The 21356-nt window shown below is 39.8% G+C and overlaps 1 protein-coding gene across 5 annotated transcripts; it reads right to left on the bottom strand.

Annotated features, from left to right (window-relative positions):
* Window positions 1-3609: 3609 nt before the first annotated feature.
* Window positions 3610-20029, bottom strand: LOC116389603 (glutamate decarboxylase 1). 5 transcript variants are annotated; one of them, XM_031858422.1, is made up of 19 exons: window positions 19941-20029; window positions 15410-15506; window positions 14725-14840; window positions 14404-14616; window positions 12750-12812; window positions 11562-11717; window positions 10939-11181; window positions 10674-10764; window positions 8158-8270; window positions 7858-7973; window positions 7369-7448; window positions 7225-7279; window positions 6822-6938; window positions 6644-6708; window positions 6419-6497; window positions 6143-6292; window positions 5923-6030; window positions 5480-5569; window positions 3610-5297 (listed from the first exon to the last, which is right to left on the bottom strand). In XM_031858422.1, the coding sequence occupies exons 4-19, from the start codon at window positions 14477-14479 to the stop codon at window positions 5124-5126; spliced, it is 1776 nt and encodes a 591-aa protein (XP_031714282.1). In that variant the 5' UTR covers window positions 14480-14616; window positions 14725-14840; window positions 15410-15506; window positions 19941-20029; the 3' UTR covers window positions 3610-5123. The 5 variants fall into 5 exon arrangements, with proteins under 5 accessions (XP_031714282.1, XP_031714284.1, XP_031714285.1 ...); XM_031858424.1 differs by lacking the exon at window positions 19941-20029 and having other exon boundaries at window positions 14725-14916; window positions 15410-19778; XM_031858425.1 differs by lacking the exon at window positions 19941-20029 and having other exon boundaries at window positions 14725-14895; window positions 15410-19778.
* Between the last annotated feature and the right edge of the window lie 1327 nt (window positions 20030-21356).

Raw genomic sequence — 21356 nt, 5'->3', positions numbered from 1 at the left:
AGAAATAATACCATACAAATCTCAAACGTACAGTACATGTCATCTTTCATTGTTCCCAAAACAGATCTTCACATCTATTATCTGCTACTGGTGAGAAATAAACTTCACATGGTGACACTTACTCATTCAAGAAGCAGACAAATAAACTCTGTATTTCAGCAGAAGCTTGCTGACGCATTAAAACCCCGCGATCACTACACCGGATAGCTCTTTCAGATTTATACCTCTTCAGTCCTCCCAGGAATTTACAACTAAAGCTGCAAAGCTAGACTACTTCTGCTCAGGCATTTATACCACAAGTCTGAGGAGGCAAAGAATACATTAACAAAGAAGTGGCCAGAAATTAAAACGTCCATAATTTGATGAATATTTATATGTCCCCCCCCTGCTTGCTGTGCCCCCACTCACACACTGCATTTCTACACAGTCAGCAAAGTCACAGCATCAAACATCATGAGCTGTTGTTGTCAGGGTTAGTTGCTTAATGTCTGCGAGAGGTCCTTTTTTGGAGGATGAAAGGCTGTTGATACAAGCTCCCTGATGACATATTGGACTCTGTTGTGCTGGGAAGCAGAGATAAAATGCTAAGTGAATTAGAAAAGCCTCCGTTAAGATGACAAAGCAGCAGAGCCAAACGCCAGTACAAGCCGTTATCACGTCATTATTATCGCTGTTTATCATTTTAATTTTAGCAATATCAGACACATGTTTCCTGTCCTGCTCTTCCCCATAGTTCCTATTCAGAAAAGAAAAAAAAATGCTTGAGAGCTCTAAATGACTGTCATGTGCTTAGAGGTTGTTTTGTTCATTTAGCATGCATGATAGCAATCACCACGCAGACACTTGGTTAGGTGCAGTGTAATTGCTCCTGGGCTCATGCTTATTCCTCGAGAAAAATGTCCAACAGAGACATTTAGTAGCAGCCTTTCAACTTTAACAAGCGCCACATTAGGTGAACACTCCTCAGCCACAGAGACAGGCAAGTTACAGTCTCTGGACTATTAATCTCCTGCTTAAAATGTACTTTCTGCCAAGATTAATCAAGCCGTGGACACTCAGTCAATAAGAGGAGGCTATTTAGATAAGTATAAACCATTATAATTACTTTAGAAGTCAGAGGCTTTAAGGTGTTACAATTGATTCTGTTTTTTAATGTCACGCTGCACTTGCTATTTGAATTTAAGAACAAAATTAGCAGATTGCAGTGGCACGTAAACACCTTTTACACCAGAACACCATTGACCTTTAAGTATTAGAGCAAAAATGCTGCCGGTGTTGAGCTGTGGATTGCTCATAAATAATGTTGAAAAGATTTTAAAAAACATTGATATTCCTGCTTAATTGTGGATTTGTGCATGTGTGTTTTAATGGTGTGTGGAGATGAGGAGGGGGAAGGGCTGACAAGCAGCCCGCAGTCAATATCATCATCATCATTTCATTAGACTTGCCTTACACAATAGGAACGTCAGTATCTATCAGGAAGCTAATGTGGCAGTGATTCCCATGGGCGGGAGATATATTTGGCACTTCAGGAAACCACTGAGGAGATTCATGGATATATAAGAGAGGAGTAACACAGCTGAGAAAGGATGGACGGCTATTGAGTGTGTGAGAGGGAACTAAACTAACTCTTAAATAAAAATATTCACAAAATATGTCCGTAATGGAAATACAACTAGAGAAAAAAAGGAAATGCAACAAGCCCAATGAAGGTGATTGTCTTTGTTTAATTTGCGGGATTCAAACATGTTTTGAATCCTTTAAATGTGTGTGTGTGTGTATGTGGTGTAGGTGTGTGTGCCAAGTGTGAAATGGAGGGTGAACAGACTAGTGCAGAGACAGACATTAAGTGTTTCACAGTCTGGTGTTCAGAGCCTTCCCCGCCCAGCATTCAGAGACAGAGGCTTCTGCAAAAACAGAGCTGCTCCAGCTCTTTATTATTTTACTGGCCTGATCTCCTCTCGATCAAAGTTTAATTACGCTTATAATTACAATTGATGGAGATACTGATTGTTGATTAAAGTGATGAACCCTTTAAAATACTACTCTCATCAATTTTATAGTCTATTAAACCTTTTCTTTTCAAACTTGATTTACCATTATAGTCCAAATATAGCAAATCTTCTGAAACATTTTGCATTTTACCGAATAGACTGACTGATATTTGTATACTTACATACTTTGAGTGGCCATTCATTCATGTCTAGCATCTAGCGAGTTACTAAACTGTGACAAACTATAGGAGCTAAAGGCCAAGTTTCATTTGCATTCAATTATTATAAGATTCTCCAACACCTGCTTCCAAATTAGCCGTGATATTATTACCCTTTGGCACGTATAACCGTCAATGACAAAACAAAAAAAAACTCTCCCTTTAGATGTGGGAAGAAGTCAGGGGTTATTATTTCTATTACCCCATTATATTATCCCTTTAATCCTCTGTTCCCTGTAACTTTACACAGCAGCCGGTGACACCGGCTCTGTAAAGATCGCTGCACTGGAGCATGAAACAAAGAAGCAGCGTCTGCTGTGGTGGAGGATGGGGAGGGGGAGCCAGTGAAACAGCCAGTCCCTCTACGGCTGTGGCGAAATAAAAGGCAGCCAGGCAGAGCCTTGAAATAGGCGCCTCGGAAAAAAATGTTAGGAGAGCGCAGTCTAATGTGTTTTATGATAAATATCTTAAAAGTGTGAGTAATGAGAGTAGTAAGGGAATTGGCAGGGGGTGCTCGTGAAATCTCAGCTGTGAGATGATCGGCCAATAAAAAATCCTTCCAGGGTGATTAATCTGACCAATGGCTGGTGACAGCCAGGTGGATTGTGAAGATGTGCGAGAAAAAAAAAGGAAAATATGCACATTTACCCAAACTTGTCTCCCACTTTTTTATACATTTAACTTTATTTGCATATATTTGTTTAGAGGTTGGATTCCATTACACTTTTCTTGCACTCAACCTGTCTTTTGCGGCGACTGATGAGCCAGGAATTTTAACTCCAATGTTGTTACTGTTGTTCTGGAGACCCCGGGCATAAAGTAAAAAAAAGCATTGTTTTATCACCTTTATACTTCATGCCTTTAATCATGATTTTGAACTGATGACATGACATTTGATATGCTCTGTGACTGTTTAGTTTTGGCAGCACTTTCTAAACCAGCAGTATCCCTCCCAAATCCCTGATAATGCATCTGGATTTGACCTTGTTCACAAGGGGTCTAACCTTGTGATCTAACCTCTAATGAACCCCAAATAACAACATGTAGGATATCATACATTTATTTGTCTGTGAATGACATTTTGGCAAACAAATGGAATATATATATTTGCTTGTGCATAGTCTAATATGTAAAACAATACATATTTAACAGTAATAACAATGCTTCATACTCATTTCTAACGAGCCCAGTTTGTGGCAAAGTGGAGGCTAATCAGCTCAATAATTGCCTATTTGTGTTTTAAATGTCAGAAGAGTAGAAAAACATGAATTTGTAATTACCGTTTTTTAAATCGTTATACCTATAGCGGTGTAAGTAAAGCTAATGTCAACTTAACACATTGTTGTTCACCATACATATATATTTGTCATTATACAAACTGCAAAAAAACACAGATGTTCGACAGCTCATGTCTTTATTAGTGCTGTGGATACAACAATAACACTCTGCAAATGATGGCATGAAGTTAAAGTGCCTACATTGAATTTAACAAAGGGATATTTCATCCCACTAGTTCAGGAATGTACAATTGTTCAATAAATCATATTACAGCAGCAAACACTGTGCATTTCATTGTTCAAGCTAAATTCTTTATGATAAATAATCCCAGTTTCTCACGTTGTTATTTTTAACATAAAAATGTTACTATAGTGAGCATGTTAAGAAAAAAACAAAATTTGGCATAATATAGTTTTACTCCATTTAACACATTATCATACAGACAATCATTATGTCTGCAGAATAAAAGCTGCCCAGTGATCATGGTTCAGCGTTGTGCTTTCTATCATGAACAAAGCAGCCGCAAACCCATCCATGCTTCCTCCCACATATAGCCAAGTGTCTGGACGATATTCAGTCAGTGAATCACAATGACATTGCACAGTTACACAACATAGATTGCACTAAAGTTAAGGGCGGTAAGTTAAGTTTTCTTGTACAAACATCTGAACCCATCCATAAGGGAGAATAAATGTACCTCAATCCTTCTTTGGTTCACAAATACAGTAAAATAAATCAATGTTGTTCAAAACATTGTGATATTGTACAGCAGGGTTTCCCAATAGGAAGCATACATTACAACTGGAAACGAACAGCAGGTAACCTATTCACAATTAGAACCTCTGAATATAAATAAAGTGATTCATCTATTACATATTACATAGATATAGGATTATTTTCTCACTGTAAAACTAGGACACATTTGGCACAAAGGCAATGTAACAATACTATACACAATCTACACAAAAATCTCTAAAAACACAGCGATCAAGTACAATGACCGTGTTATATATTTCCACCTATGTAATATCAAAAGGAAATAACAGATAGGGTACAATGTGGCGGCGCATCTGGCTTGATAATCACACAGACGACATGGAGCACCAACAGTCAGTACATACATAATGCTATAAGGTTCCCTACATTGTGCTCTGATACTTGTGAAAAAATATTTCGATCTCATTCTGTTTTTACTGACCGTCATATAGTACAACAGTTTTCTTTTATAGCTGCTATAGAAAGAATCATTCAAGTGCTCAGATATTCTTGCTATTCTATATTTACATAAGAAAGTAACCAGTGTAAATCTCATGTCATCCACATTATTAGATACGGGTTAATTTCCAGTTAACATGGTTTAGCAAGAATACCATGTGTGCTTTTATGATTCTCTCACAGATATGTCCTTATTACTCAGATAACCTTGTGTGCAGATGTGTTGAATATAAGTCATCGCTGATAAAGACAGAAGAGACAGAGAAGAGACACACACGGCGTATTATTTCTTGTGCATTGCCAGAGAAGATCTGTAAGCAAAATTCAATGTCTTTATGAGGCAAAAGGGAGATGAAGCCAAGCTCAAGGCTCTACAGAGTCGGACATGTTTTGGGGGGAAATGGTTTAGGTGCGTCTCTTACAAGTCGTTCCCCAGTCGCTCAATCTCTTCGATCAGGAAGTCGATGTCTGACATGGTAGCAGCGGGGTTTGAGATGACCATGCGGAAGAAGTTGACCTTGTCTCCTTGCGGCTGGTAACCCACCATCGTAGTCCCGGACTCCATCATCATTGCCTTGATCTTTGGGGCCACCTGTTGTGGGAAAGCATACAATGTTAACATCCCAATTCCACAAAGCAACAGCATAAGCCCACACTATTTGTCCATGATTTTACTGTGTGAATTCCTAAATCTAAGTAGACATTATATGACTCAATCTAAGAGCGCAGGGGAACTAGAAATGTATCCTAAAAAACAGATTGATGAGACCTCACCTTGTGCAACCTCTCCCGCCTCTCGTCACCATCAGGCAAGCCGCGCAGACTCGGTGGAATATACCAGAAACACACATTAGTGTGCTGCGGCTGATAAGAGAAAATGGGAACAACATTTGTAAAGAGCGGCGATAAAAAAACGCCTTCAGTAATTTCTGCTTCTCGTGTCAACTTGTCAGTAATGCAAAACGGTCCAATCAATCCTGGAAGCGAGTTAAGATATGAAACATATTGTTGCAGTTGTTTATCCCAAAAGAAAAGCAGGTGTTCTGTAAAGTAGAAAAGCCCAGATAGTAAGTATAATATAGACCGTTTTTCTTTGTTGCAGCAGCTGATCAGTATCCAAATATATTAAGATTTAGATTAATCTGACAAATCAGTACAGTGAATGCTTTAGCGTTCAATTAAAAAATATTTGCAGACGGTGCAAATAATGATCTCACCTCTCCGTCGAACACCATCTCGAAGCCCTCTCTGTTTTTTATTTTATTGTAGAGGTGCGCTGACAGATCCAGGCACTTGTCAATATGCTGTTCAAATCCTTCTGTTCCCTTTTAGGTAGATCAAAAAAAAGAAAGAATGAAGAATTGTTTTCATCACATTCTAGATAAGGCAGCAGGGTTGGTAGAGGCTCGACAAGAAAACAGCTGATGAAATCCACACCTTTGCCTTCCACATGAGCCAGAACTTGAAGATATCGACGTGCCGTCCACACTGAATGGCCTTGTCGCCCGTGTCGTATGTAATATCATACTGTTTATCTGGCTGGAAGAGGTAACCGGCAGACATGGAGTTGCAGCCTTGTAATAATCCCTGCAATGGGCACAGACGTGGGGTAAGAAACAGTGAGGTTACCGACCACCGGCAGAAAACAGTTATCTTATCCTGCTGGTGCAGAAGTGTTATCGTGAGCAGCAAGCAAGTGAAAAACAGTCTCACCCACTCTCTGACCAGAACGGCAGAGCACTGCAGCGGCACTCCCATCATTTTATGAGGGTTCCATGTGACTGAGTTGGCCCTGTACAGAAATTGAAACAGTAAACATAGTTCTGTGGGGGTGTGTGTGTATATGTGTGTGTGTCTAAATAGGTGGAGACCCCACTTAAAAAGCATGTTTTATTGCATTATTCGTCATTGAAATGCTCATGTTTGGCACTCTTTTACCTCTCCACTCCATTCAGCTTGTGTCTGTGCTTCCTGGACATCAGCAAGCCTCCTCCCCATGCACCCTGCACAGGACACAACACATTTATAACAGTAAGGATGCTAATATCTATTAAAGTTGCCGATGTGTAGAGCTGTGGTCATTTTTCTGTATTGAAGATCATCCATATTGCCTTACGTCCACATGAAGCCACAAGTTGTACTTTTCACAGATGTCTGCGATTTCATTGATGGGATCAAAGGCTCCATAGACGGTGGTGCCAGCGGTAGCATTCACAAACATCGGAACATACCCCTGCAAACCAAAAAGACATTGGTTACAAGGCACCTACTGCTGTCCCGTTTCTACTAGTCTGGACATCACTTTGCCTTTGAACAGAATGTGTTCCAGGAGTGTTACTTCAGACCGGGGGGCAGCATCACATGTGAGCACCTTACTGAAATAACCTTGCTGCTCTGGCACAAATAAACAAGTAAACTCCCCTGCTCGGAGAAGTGTCTCTCACTGTACCGAGTCTCTGATAGAAGCAAATCAATAAGTAAGTGGGGACGTTGTCTGAGTCACTGTTGCCGACATTCACCTTTTGCTTGGCCTCTATTACTTTGGCTTCCAAATCAGCAGGAATGACTCTCCCTCTAGAAAAGAAGAAAAAGACGTACAATATCCAGATATTTGACCTTTTGACCTTTTTGATCAGCATGTGGGTTCAGTATATGAAACAAACCTCTTATCCGTGTTCAAAAGGATCAGGTTCTCAGTCCCGAAGCCCAGAGCTGCACTGGCTTTCTTGATGGAATAGTGGCTCTGCAAGAACAGAAGTTGGATGAGTCACAATTCAGGCTGGAATTACACAAAAGATACTAATTGTCAACTGTGGTGGAAGTAATTCTTATTAATTTTCCTGTGAGAAATAAACGTGATGAGAAAGCTCTTAAATGTCTAAAAGTATTTTATTGAACAGACACTTTCAATAACACAATCATTTAGCTGAATGGACAGAGCTCCTTCCCAACGGATGGTTCGGAGGTCTAACAACAAGTCAAAGGTTTAACAGAGTATGCGTCACACAAACTGAACAGCTCGTAAACTGAACAGCCATGAGCCGTGTTCATGCACACAATGTTCAAGTTACATCTAAAAGGAACAACACGGTAAATTGCCACAGCATCAACCTTTGTGATAAAGGTGAAGTAATAAGACGGAGGAGACTGACATGCTCTGAGGTGAAGAGGACCAGTCTGGGTGCAGCTGCCATGCCTTTGGTCTTAACTTCAGGGAAGAACTTGTATCTGGCAATCATCACACTGTACATGTTGGAGATTGCTCCTCCTGTAGAGACCAACAGTGGTACAAAGTAAGTACGGTCATTAAATACACATTTGAGATACTTGACCCGAGTATTATATTATAAGCTTATTTGCACTACATAAGTAGTACTTTACATAAGTAAGTCTAGATTCTAGCATGTTTGCATGAGGTCTCAGAGTTGTTGAGGTCCTGGTTTGGCTCTGACCTGGAGAAAATATCCCATCGCCCTCTCCCTCAGGCCAGCCGATCATCTCTCTCATCTTTTTCAGTGTCAGCTGCTCCATGAGCACAAAGACAGGGGCGATCTCATAGGTAAACCTTGAACCAACCCAAAAAAAAATTGTTAGGTGTTCATTAAACAGTAGTATATAAATACAAAAATGTTCTCTCTGCCGTTTCATTCAAGTAACATTCTATATCACCTCCAGGCTGCAGGAGAGACTGATGGGATCAATATGAAATACATATTTAACAACATGCATTTGTATACTGTAATTGTACAGCATGCTTACTGAGCACGCTGCTCTCTCAATAGAAATGGAACAGATACAGTACGGTGTACACAGTCACACTTCAATGACAACACCATCTTATTGTTCTAGTAATGCCTTTTGCAGCAGGGGAATGACACAACAAATGCCAAACAGTCCCAGCTTCATTGATTGATACTATTCCATATATGAACAATGCACCTTTAATGAGTTAATATTTTAAAAAAACATTGGATAAATAATAGGAATGGTCTGCTGTTAAAATCACAAAACAAAGCGGTTACAGGTATACCTTTAAACTTGTCATTCCAGAAATGTTTTTCCGTGTTTTATCCTCCCCATGTATATAATTTGTTCCCGTCTTATCAAAGTACATTGAAACCCCTCTGCCTCAGAGAAGAGCACAGTCGATTTGGAATTACCGGACAGGAAGCCTCATCCATCTCCTCCTGACAAATATTCTTATAATTACACAAGTATCTGTCTATTCATGCAAAGAAATTAAATGAATCAGTGGAACATTGCAGAATGTCGCATTGTGCCCCACAGCATCTCCAGTATACGCACACACAGTAATATGGAGAGGGAAAAAAATAAACAAGTCAGATGCCACTTCGCAGATGTCGCACATTAATTTCACCGCATTCATTCATGCAGACTTCGCTCACTCATTCTGATTATGTAAGACTTGGATGTGATTGTCAGACTATTAGTGTCAGTCAATATCTGCCAGGGGTAATTAGGGTTGATGTAGTAATTAATAAAGGTAAATTACAAGTATGTAAGCAACCTCCACCCGCTGGTTCGAGTCATCCTCGGTGATGTCGCCAACAACACACGAGCTGCCTACAGTGCTTTTTTGAGGACAGACTGGTGGCTGAACAAGCAAAAGGGAACAATAGAGGTTTTTCAGAATCTTCACCATTGTGTGCTGATAAAAATGACAAACGACAGTACCACTTTCAAATAAGGCTCCCATTTATAAAAGAGCGCTTTATAGATACATTATAAGCACAAAAATGAACAAATCCCTCTTTCTGCTGCTTAACCTTTCTATCTGGTAATAATTTGGTTATAAATGTTAGTAAACCATTAATAAATGCTTAATAAGATGTTTATAAATGTCTTTTCTAGATGGTAAGTTGTCATACAGACCAATCAGTGAAAGGGACTTTTCACAATCAGACAACCCATATTTTCTTATGAATGATTTATAACTGATCTATAACCCATTAATAAATGATGTATTAACCATGACTTAAGTCATTTGTTAGAACTTAAGCCTTTATAAAGAGCACATTTTTAAAAAGTGGTACTGAAATAGTTTTTACAAAGTCTTCTATCCATTTACACTTATCTATTTATTTATTTAAGTAATATTTTCAGCTGTATTGTCAAGGGATTTTAAAAGTGTACAGGCAGTAATAATCAAAACACTCCCTGAATGGGAAACATGACCCTGACTAGAACCCAACTTGGGACGGTTTGCATCTTGGACCACTATAGGCCACCGGGACGTCCCAAAGTCTGGATCAAGTCTTCTTCCCTAAGTTGATCATCATACACTGAGCGACCAGTTTATAAGGTACACTAGTACAATTAAATGCAAAACAATACAGAGAACGAGAACAGAGATGCATCAACACCCGTCTGACACAGAGTGATGAAAAACTAGACAGTTTCTTGTTGCAATGGCAAAACTCATCACTGAGTCCCACTGATGGCTGTCCGTGCAAAGACGGTCTGAGCAGAGAGAGGCTCTTTCCCCCTCCTGGCATTGTTAAGTCACAAGAACTAGACGAAACAAAGACGCCATGTAAACTGTGAATGCAAATCAATACGCAATTTAGTTTGCCCGCAGGGCTGAATTATGTGAACACGGCCTTAGCACCGGCCAACATTCAAAAAAAAAAGTGGGGGAGTAGCTGTCTTTTTATTTTCCTGCTTGACGGACAGTCTATTAGAGCAAGCGCGGCACTCTTCAGCCTGTGACAGTAATTACTGTATGTCACTTCACATATTCCTCCAAGTGAAAGGCTCTCTTCTACATGGGCTGTTGAAATACAATGAGTACAAAAAAAGCTTTAGAAGAAAGGGAATCTAATGACTTCCAAACTGGATCTAATTGTTATTGCTTGAATCTCAAACAATATCTGCATGACTGTGTTTATGGAGGGCAAACATTATATTTTAAAAATCAACTGATAAATGACACTATCACAGTACTCACATATTAGTGTTGGCTGTAGAGGTAAGCCACTCTCCTGCCAACCCAACAATATCTAATCCAGTGGACAGCTGGTTAAAGAACCTGGGGTGACCTACGATTGGAAAAGAGACAACGAAGCAACATAAATCCCCTGAAAACAAGTAATCATTTGAGAATGAGAGAGAGAAAATGGCTTATCTGTAATCATTACACTGGCATGTAAGCTAATGAGAGTTATTGATCGCAGTAGGCCTCGCTGCAAGCCTGCACGCCTCTTTGTTCTCACCTGTTCTCACTCCATACTTCAAGGTGTCCCTGCAGTCCACCAGGATCTGCTCCAGAGACTCGGGCTGGTCGGAGAGCTCCAGGTTGAAGCCCTCCATGCCCTCCAGCAGCTGGTGGGGGTGGTGGAAGTCCAGGACCTTAGTGGATCTGTCAAAGGTCTTCCGCACGTAGTTGGTGAGGATTTCCACAACCTCCAGCAAGAACTGCATGGTGGGCTCCTCTCCATTTTTGGCGGGCAACAGATCTACAAAATAACCAGAGTCTCTTCTGGTTAGCCTAAATCGAAAGATTGCGGTTCACTGTTGATCTTCCTGTGATCTCTGGGTTTGTCAGAAAGTTGATAACTTTCAATTAAATTAAATTTATTTTGTGCACATCCTTCAACAGTTGGGTTAAAAGCAGCACTGGGGAATTAATACAACAAATGCAGTTCCATTATGACTTCATCAGCATATTATTTACTTATCATATATTTAGTCATTAGAAATCAGATTAAAATGTCCACAGAATGTCAGGTTTTTCAAAGTTGTATGCGTTAGATTTCAGGTTAAGTGTTAACTTTTTAATTCCAAAAGGATAAATACACATGCGTTTTTCTTCTTCTTTGTCTTCTTCTCAGCCTACCTCTGGCGAACATATTGGAGAAGTCGGTCTCCGTGCGTCTGAAATGCGCATCTTCTCCGGCGTTATCGCAGGACAGCAGGTTCTTGGCGGCGCGCTCCTTCAAGGAACTCACAATCCGGTTCCTCTCCTCCAAACTGTTGTTCTTCTGCAAAAACCCTAAAGGATTACAAGAAGATGAGGAGTCCGCAGGGTGATTACCATCCTCATGCATTTTGAGAACTGCACCTTTTTGAACAGGCACACTAATAATTCTCCTCTCCCATTTCTAACGTGTGTATCTCTCTCTCTCTCTCTCTCTCTCTCTCTCTCTCTCTCTCTCTCTCATGGGCAGAGGGGCTCTGTGGGAGGTTGAGCGCGTGACAACATCAAACTCCAGTCAAGCACAAACAAACGAGTGTCATGTAGCGGCTGTAAATTCTTATAAAAGCTCCTCCGACAGTGAGGAGCAAACAGCACAAGTATAGCCGATAACAACACGGTCCAAAAGCACATTTGATAACGTGTGTGAAATTATCTTTACACCCTGCTGAGGAGAATATAGTCCACGAGTATCACTGATAGAAATATGAAAAGTGTGCAACACTTTCCCCTGATGTTAATCCGAGCAGACAACACGTTTGTTTTCCTGCCCATTGTATTTCGAAGCGTTATACGGTCCTGGGTAATTACATGGCCTTAATGAAACCAGCAGAACGTGTCGGTCAAAAATGCCAGAAAATTGTACTGCGCACTGGTGCATGACATTCACTATGATGGTAGATGTCAGTCCGCCCTTGGTTCGTGTGGTACGAGACTAAAATAGACGCTCAAAGTTGAAATTGGAAAATCCGTTCTGCATAATTTTCTTCTTAAATTCCATCAGCTACAACTCAATTGATGTTTTTTTTTGCAGTTGATAGAACTTGTATTTTTTATTTTAAATTGCCAAGATCAGGTGTGGTGGTTATTTATAATTCAAATAATATTGGCTCATCGTATATCATCTAAATGATTAATCATTATTTGGATGCTTTTTCCAAATCCTGTTCGTCCTGGAATCCGTTTCCATTGAGTTGCAAATAAGCAGGGCCATGAATAGCCTACAGTCATGCTCGTGGACACGAAAAACCATAGATTGTATTCTTATTTCTTCCTGACAATTCATATATTTTGCGTAATTTTCTGAACAAAAAAAATAATGTAACTTACCACATATCTTCATTCCCAATTTCCTAGTACATCCATGGGCAACTCCACACCAGGCATCATAGCCTAAAAACATTTTTTTTAAATGAGAGGGCCTCACAGTCATTTTTATCTTGAACACGTTCATGTTAAGAATATCTGGAGTGACATATGAGGTCGAGTGATGTCGCATGATGAAACTAAAATAGCCAGCATGGGTGTCTTGGGATTATTTCAACATTAAACCGGCACCCCCCAGGCCCCTGGATCTGGATCAGTATATTTCCACAGTACAACCTATGGCGAGGACTTCAAATTAATTAGCCGTTTGGAACCACGCCAGGCTAAAGATCTAATTGATGCTGGTTAAAATGCGAGCATCGGTAAACATGAGCCGGCTGGTCAGTGACAGATAGAGAATTACTGCGTTATCAAGGGCTTCCAGCCAGAGAGGGGATGGGGCACCTTGGATGGAAAGCATAGACCAAATCCTCAAAAGCAGCAATTTAGGGGAGGAGGGGTGGGAGTGGGAGGAGAAGGAGGGTGGAGGGGGGCAGTCCTATTTCCATATCCTAATTTAACCCCTCGCTTTGGATCATTAGATAAATCATTGCCCTGCTCTGATCAGTGGAAGCACTTCAATTCAGTCCCCACGATGATTTTCTCCAAGTCAGAGGGAATGAGATGGACAACAAAAGGGAAAAGAGATGAACAATGTGCTGATAAAAACCATTCAGACCAGACGATACATTTGCAGAGGTGCAGCTTGAAGACTAGCTACAGGCAATTTGTGCATGGGCCTAACATGATGCAATCCCTGCTTTTCTTCACACACTCAATTGACGATGCAAAGCCATTCCGATATTAAAAGCAGGAACTGGTAAGAAGACCTAGCTCATGTTTGCACTGTACAGACATGAAATAGTTTATTTTATATTCAGCAATGTAAAAATCTCTATATCTGTATATTCCCTGTGTCAGGAGCACATCTAGACCTGTAAGATGATTTTAGATCCCTATTCAAGGATCAGGCTCTTTTTTTTTTTTTTTTCTTTCTTTCAATCAGCGGACAAAGAAAGGACTGTGGTGGATGAAGGTTTCTACAATGCCCCTTCTCGAAGGCTATGCTTAAGTGTGCCATTAGGGGCAATTTAATATGGCTGAATTAACAGCCACTTCAGGGGCAATTTTAATTTTTCCATGCAAGCACTTTATTCAGCCAGAGCCCATTTAACCAAACCAATGGGGAAAAAACACGAATGCATTAATACACCACCCCTAATAATAGGCCAATAATAATTATAATAACAACGATAATAATAATTATTACTTTGTAATCTTTGCAAATAATTATTCATTTGTTTTAGCTTTTCTGATAGGATGTTCCGGTGGTGCAGCCTCGGGCTTGTGTCCCCCGGCTAATTGCCTTCAGTGTAACGTTAGTGGAGGACATCAGGTTTTGACAGCAGCATTCGTCTGTCACGCAGATGCCGGGAGGTCGGTATGGTGAATGAAATGCAGCGATGATTTGTGGCGAAGGGAGCCTTCTCAAATGGCAGCGGATTCTTTTTTTTTTTTTTTATCTCCCCCGCTCTCCCCCTCGATGAAAATGATTAATGGCATTGCCCACAAAGTAAATAGCACACGTGGAATAGCATTTTATCTGTGATGGACCTACTTGAGCCCGGTGGTCGTAAATTTGTCGAGTTGGGATCCGGTTCGCCGCCAGAGGAGGAGGGTGCAGACGCCGCCATCACTCCCGACCCTTTGCCAAAGTCCTCACCTCAAAAAGCCTGGTCACTTTTTTCCCTTCTTTTTTTTTTTTTTGTTAATGCCCCCCAAAATCTCTCTTTATAGCCTATCAACCAAGATGAAAAGTAGCCCGACCTCACTGGCAGGGAAAGAGGAAAAACCGCACAAAATATACAGTATTTTAAATATTTGCCTCTTGCTCATTTTTTTTTCACAATGAAGAGATGCTCAAGTTAGAGACACAGACCTGTAGACGACAAGGGCACAGTCTGTCTTACACGTTGAGTTCAGTTCACTGAGCAAAGACAAATCCTCACTTGAGCCAATAACAGGAGCACGTTATTTCAGCACCATATCTTGATCCTGCTCAGGATGGATGATGGTTAAACAGCCGCCTCACACCTTCACGATTGTCATCCTCATAATAAATAGCACAGCACTATTTGTTATAAGCCAAGGCTATACGTTGAAATGCACATATCTGGAGGTAAGGCTATATGCACAAAAAAAAATGCAAATAGAAGCCTAAAAAAGAGCAGAATATTTTCTACATGATTCAAATTCATAATATGGCATGTATGGTCATCAGTAGCTTTAGACCCATAAACTTGCATGACAAATATCAGCTGTAGGTGATTATTTACATTGCTGATCGTGATGCAGATTTAAGTCCCCCACAGAAAAAAAAACGACGTGCATCCCTCGTTCCAAACCACCAACCGGTTATTAAAGGCTTTAAAACGAATGAACAATCAAACCTGTGCAACATAACGCAATTAATTCACAAACTACAGGCCGATTCTGTCACCTAAAGAGATTATTTGTGTGGGGAGTAAACCTTATCAAACACCTGTTAGAGCATCTCCAATGACAATTAAGAAGTTCGTTGAGTTTGGACTTGTTAGACCAGACAAACGCATAAAGCCACTTACCGTGATTATGTGGTGCAGGTGAACAGGTGCAGTCCCCCCAAAAAAGTGAATTCCCTCTGTCCTGGAGGCGAGACCACTGCTGTTACTCTTTGAAACACTCCGAGGAGAAGAAGAAAGAGGAGAAGAAAAAAAAACAGACCTGAGCTTCAGTTCCTCGTTGGACCCCACACAAGGTGACCTTGCTTTTGTTTTGCGAGTAGGTTTGATTTGCTGACATTTAAATCAAGCCTTGTCTGTTTATTGTCGTTGCGCACGAATGAGTCACTGCAAGTATAGCCTACATCCACCGGTGCTGCATATTTGTGGAGCGGACTCGTCTGCAGGCAGGTCTGCAGGTTTGACACTGAATGGCGCTGCTTTCGGCCCCTTAAGTGTGACTTTTTGTTTTTTTTTGGGAAGTGTTGATTGTCTTCGGATCTAGTTCTGGTTTGAATCCTGGTCACGGACGCGGACTCCAAGTTTGATGATATGAGCAACACATTACGTGAGGAGGGATCAGGATCGAAGAGGGGAGGGGGAGACGGTCGCTGGTTTTGTTCTTTGTGGAAAAAAACAAGAGGACAACCGTAAAGACACAATCACGTGCCTTAATACGCATTTAACTGCTTCTATATATTTATTCCCCGCACCCCAATAATATGAACGAGTTCCATCTCGACATTATGAACTGAGATCGAAAAACAAAAACGTTTGGAGATGACCTCAACCCTCGTTGTCATTACATCTCGAATATGCACCTGCCATAAACATCTTCTTTCCCCACTTCTTGTGCAGACAGGATGGTTGTTGAATGGTGAAGATGTAACCTATAGGACATGACACACTGAAAGGACGAAAAAACCCCAAAATCCACAAGGTGGCAGTGAGAAACCAAGAATGACTGCTGCAGGAGCAGAGACACAAATGGGCCACTCCAGATATACTTCATGGAGCTAATTATACACCGACCCATTAATCTGGAACACGTCACCATCATACATGGGTGCTGGGACACGAGTGGACACACAAGAGACAAGACAATCACAAGCAATCATCCGTCTGTTGTGAGATTGGTTATCTCTTGTATCATGAATCTGATTAAAGGCCATTTTGTCACTGTGACAGTGTTGATATAAAACGCATATACAGCTGTACGTTACATATTAGGACAGTAGTGTTTTCAGCACTGGACAGCGCCTCAGGCTGCTCCTGCTTCTAAAGGCTGATATCCTGTCTAGACTTCTCTATGGGGGCAAAATTCAGTTTGACTTAATTGCGTTCTCACTCAGAATTGCTGTCTGTCAGTTTGGTAATTTGACTAAACATAAATCAATTTAGGAATATGCCCAATATTAAATGCTAAAATAGATAATAAAGACTAGATTGTGAGCAGGCTGGAATGAGAAGAAATGCAGGATCTGCCTTAAAGATGAGGTTCACATCTCTTAAATCTATCATAAAGCAATACTCACATGTTCATATGAAACAGTTATCAGCTGCTGCAACTGTTCCTCCTGTCTAAAAAGATCCTTCCATCCCTTTTTGTTAGGCTACTATCTCTACACTGCAGCTTAGCACACAGATATTGTCTCTGGAAACACAAAATGAGGGAAATTCATAATAAACATACTGTCATTTTAAAAGATACTTGATTTGGCTAAGACAGACTGCTGATGGGTCCTATTAGCCTCAACTGAACTTATAAATGCATTTCTGCACAGAATAAAGACTCTGGATTTCGACTTTTCACAAGAGACAGGATAAAGAACTACAATGCATGTGAGTATTGTATTAAAATAGACTTGAACATAACCTTTAAGGCCCTTATCACTACAGTTTCAATGATGAAGTAATGAAATTACCACAAACTAACTGACACACAGTGAACCTGGGATTTTGGGGCCTGACGCTCTGGGATCCTTCGTCTGTCTAATAGTCCAGCTTGATGTACAATCAATGCTCTTCACAACAAATTCATTTTTCCTTGTCACAGATCTATTGTGAAACTGTCCCCAGCCAATATCTGTCATGACGTCTTTGTAAAGAGGCCCCCCTGCAGAAGTAAAGACTCACAAGATTTGTTTCTGTCTTTATGCTTTTCAGCCGCAAGGGAGTGGTGTAAAAAAACAACAACAAAAGATGTAAAAACCAAAGGGAAAATGGGTGGGGCTGTTTTTCCACTAGCTGTATGAAACTGTCCACAAGATGGGGCATAATCCAAATGTAGAGAGTGAGAAAGAGAGAGTGGGGAGGAGGGGTGTCTATTCCTGTATTTGTGTTTGTCATTAATTTGACTGCTATCTGTGAGTAGAATCTGACGTAAACAAGTATAGATGTCTGAATTGTGGCTGCACATAAGCCAGTGAAAAGAAATAAGAAAACTCCTTGAAAAGACAAACATTGCCTGGTCCTGTTCTGGTTTCTTTGCTGAGCCTGCAGCTGTCTGTGAATTTCCCTCGACTGTCACACGGTGTCTCACTGGTGTCACTGGTCTTTCCCTCATCTTGTAAACTTAACATCTTTTCAGTCCTATCGCCTATTCAAGAAGCACCCATGCACACATCTGACTGTATGCGTTTGCCTTGAATAAAGACTCAGAATAAATAGATAACTAAAACACTAAAATGAAGTTCCACTATAAAATGGCCACTTGTTCCATGAGATTTCTTTGACGAAGACTTGATGACAAAACGTGTCAGAGTGTCTTGGAGTTTTCTGTGGTATTTCTTTTGTCTCCATTTATCCTTATCCAAAACGCAACTTGGACAAACTCTATACAAACTATAAGTTTGATAAAAGTTATATTTCATAAATCACTATCAACTATTCTAAAACTCAGCCTCAAGCAAACAGACCCCTGTTGAGAGAAGACGCATGCTGGTGACGTCCAACTCTTAACCCAGAGCTCAGCACTGCAGATCAAGGATACAATTGGCTAACGCTGCACTGTGTGAAAAGCCATGTTTGATCTTGTTGAAGCAGGTGAAGCTGTGATAACATCAGCAGTCATCATGTGGGACAGTTTCAGGGCTGTAGCCAGAATTTTAGAAGAGCTGGGGCCATGAGGGCGAGTCCATTATATTAAAAAGTAAATACATTTACTCAAGTACTTGTACTCACGTGAGTATTTTCATTTTATGCAACTTAATACTTTTCCTCCACTACCCTTCAGAGACAAATATTACACTTTTTTACTCCACAACACTTATTTGACAGTTGTAGTTCCTGCCCAGATTTAAATTTAGCATAAAACACATATGATATATGATAATCTTCTAAAATACGACCCATTGTTAAAGATTAAACCTGTGGTTTCCAACATTTTTGTTATTCTACCCCTTTACAAAAAAGCAACATCAGGGTTCATCAGAGATCATTTTCCAGGATATTTCCAGGACATTTTCAGTGATGATGTAGCTGGTATGACAGACAACTATAGAGAATATGTTTCTCTGTGTGGAAGTCTGATTTAAACAAACAAATCATCCCTTACATGCTTAAACATTATGACAAATTAATTCAAAGTTAGTACAGTTTGCTAGGATGGTTTACTGCCACCGACTCTTCTCAGTTTATCACACCAAACTTTGGCCCCTTTATGAAGTGGAGTCTTCAACAAGGCCAATCACACCCACTGTGTGGTACTGCTACAAAGTCAAAAGTCAACTGCTTACACACTGATGCATCTGTATTAATAATATAATTCTTTCATATAAGTCACAGCGGCCGATTTTCTGCAAAACAAGTACTTTAGTGGTATAGGGTTCTTAATGCAACGTTTACTTGTTAGAGTATTATCACAGTGTGGTATTGGTACTTTTACACAGGTTAAGGGGCTGAGTCTCATTAACTCATTCATTTCTAATGACCGGTACTTAAATATTAGCTACTTGCAATTATATTCTGCAAGTGTATTTGTAACATATTTCAAAGTACAGCAGACTACATTAAAATGCACTACCAATTTCCCTTAGAGTGTACTATTTTGGTACGAGTTTGGTATTAATTTAATATTAATATATTAGTTGTCTATTACTAGTACATTTTGAGTATGCTCAAAGTGCAATAATAAATATATATCAAATGTATTTTATAATAGTCCCATTTTAGTCCAGTCAAGTGCACTAAACCTACTTAAAGTTAACCATTTGTCTTACTTTAGTACAACTTAAGTATAATAAGGTCAACAAGAGTTGTTCCAATTCAACACTCTTTCAGTATACTAATTGTTAATCTCATTTAATGTAATTTGGAGTCAATTTTTCACTTGGACAGTAAACCCTCACCTCTTCACATCACTCACGGTACTGTCCTCTACACAAACATGTGCTTTGACCATCTTTCACTATAACTTTACAGTTCTTTTATAAACCTATGTAATAGTTAGGAAAGGGTGAAACTACAACAGCAACACAAAGTGTTTCCCAATGAGATTACATTTACAAAAGGAGGTAAGAAAACATCAAACAATCAATACAAACTCAGGAAATTAACACATTATACTAAAAACACTTCAGAAAAATAGGTATGATGAAAATAAAGCAATACATACAGACAATGCAACCACAGGACTGAGGATGCAGGCAGGAGCAGACAGATTGTTGTGGCTGAAAAGCAGTTTGATTCTGAACACTTACTTCCTGTACAAGTCACATGACATGGTCACATGACAATGGTGAGAGAAAGCTGCAACCTGACTGATATGAAAGGAAGTTTTGTACAATGATGTCTTATTTCCTTTTTTTAGGGGACACAGAAATCACAAAGTAATGTGAATGTGATGACAGTGGTAGACTATAACTTACTACAATTACATTACAAATAAGTGTGGTACTTAAGTATAATTTTGCTGTTCTTGCACTTTGCTTATTTACATTTTCCATCAATTTATACAGCAAATATTCTGCTTTTGACCTGACAATAATTACACAGGACTCAAAATATTGAAATAACCTGTTTATTAGAGAGCTTTAGATGTGCTCGTAGGTGGGTTTTCTTACCTGAGCCAGAGCCAGTGAGGCTAGAGAGAGGGACATGGATGTATAGGAGGTTATAGTACATGAATACATGTCGTTTTTTTTAACGACAGGGATGTTACCTCTCCATTTGACCAAGGTTTAAGCTCAAAGAGCGTCAAGGACAGACAGTAAACAAGGTTGGATCCTGATTGCTCGGGATAAAAACACAGTACACCTGTACTGCGTTGCATTGTTGGGCATATTGGGAAGCTATGTAAATGCTTATCTGGATCTAAACATATTTATTTATTCAATAAAGAGGTGGAAACCAGTTATGAAAAAAATGATACGTTTTAATTACATTTTAATCACTGCACTGATGTATAAAACATGCAGCCTCCATTCAAGAGTAACCATTTTAAATCAGAACTGGCATGAAATTTGCTCTTTATCCCAACAATGTCTTGATATAACAAGTCAAAGTTAGAATCTAATTTAACAATTCTTCATGGTTTAAATACCCAATACCCCCTTTCTCCTTAAAAGCCAATTAAAATATGCGAAAGTACAATCCTTTAATTTTCTCATAAAAATGTAAATTACTCAAAATTGCTACTTACAATCAGAGGAATTATTTAACAATGGAAAATAAACCTTCATGTCTCCATGAAATTACAAAGCAATGACATCTCTAAAGTAAAGTAACACGTGTAGAAGAACTAAGGAACAACTGTTTTTTTTACTGCTTCATTCTCCTGCTGCTGGGCTTTGCAGATGGGATTCAATACGAGGACATCTCGCTACAAAACAAGGTTTATTGTCTTTAACAGAACGAGTCTGTTGTGTTGTCCTAACCACTGGGTGCACTTTAAACTGGTCTCCTGTGAGACATGAAAACCTCCTATCACCTTCTCACAGCTAGAGACTCTTAACGCTCCTGTGTGAACTCACAGAAGAGCTGAGCTTGAATCTCTTACACAAAGTCCACTTTAAAGAGTATAGGTTGTCTG

The sequence above is a fragment of the Anarrhichthys ocellatus genome, unplaced genomic scaffold (assembly GCF_004355925.1).
Source record: "Anarrhichthys ocellatus isolate YVR2014 unplaced genomic scaffold, GSC_Weel_1.0 scaffold20, whole genome shotgun sequence".
Lineage (NCBI taxonomy): Eukaryota > Metazoa > Chordata > Actinopteri > Perciformes > Anarhichadidae > Anarrhichthys > Anarrhichthys ocellatus.
This window is presented reverse-complemented; position numbering and strand designations above follow the sequence as displayed.

Bases quoted from the DNA above. Each gene is read 5' to 3' on its own strand.
- LOC116389603 (XM_031858422.1), bottom strand. From the start codon at position 14,479: ATGGCGGCGTCTGCACCCTCCTCCTCTGGCGGCGAACCGGATCCCAAC. The intron at 11,718-12,749 runs GTAAGTTACATT...GTAATCCTTTAG, and splicing joins ATTGGGAATGAAGATATGTG to GGTTTTTGCAGAAGAACAAC. The intron at 7,974-8,157 runs GTCAGAGCCAAA...TGGTCTCTACAG, and splicing joins CGATGGGATATTTTCTCCAG to GAGGAGCAATCTCCAACATG.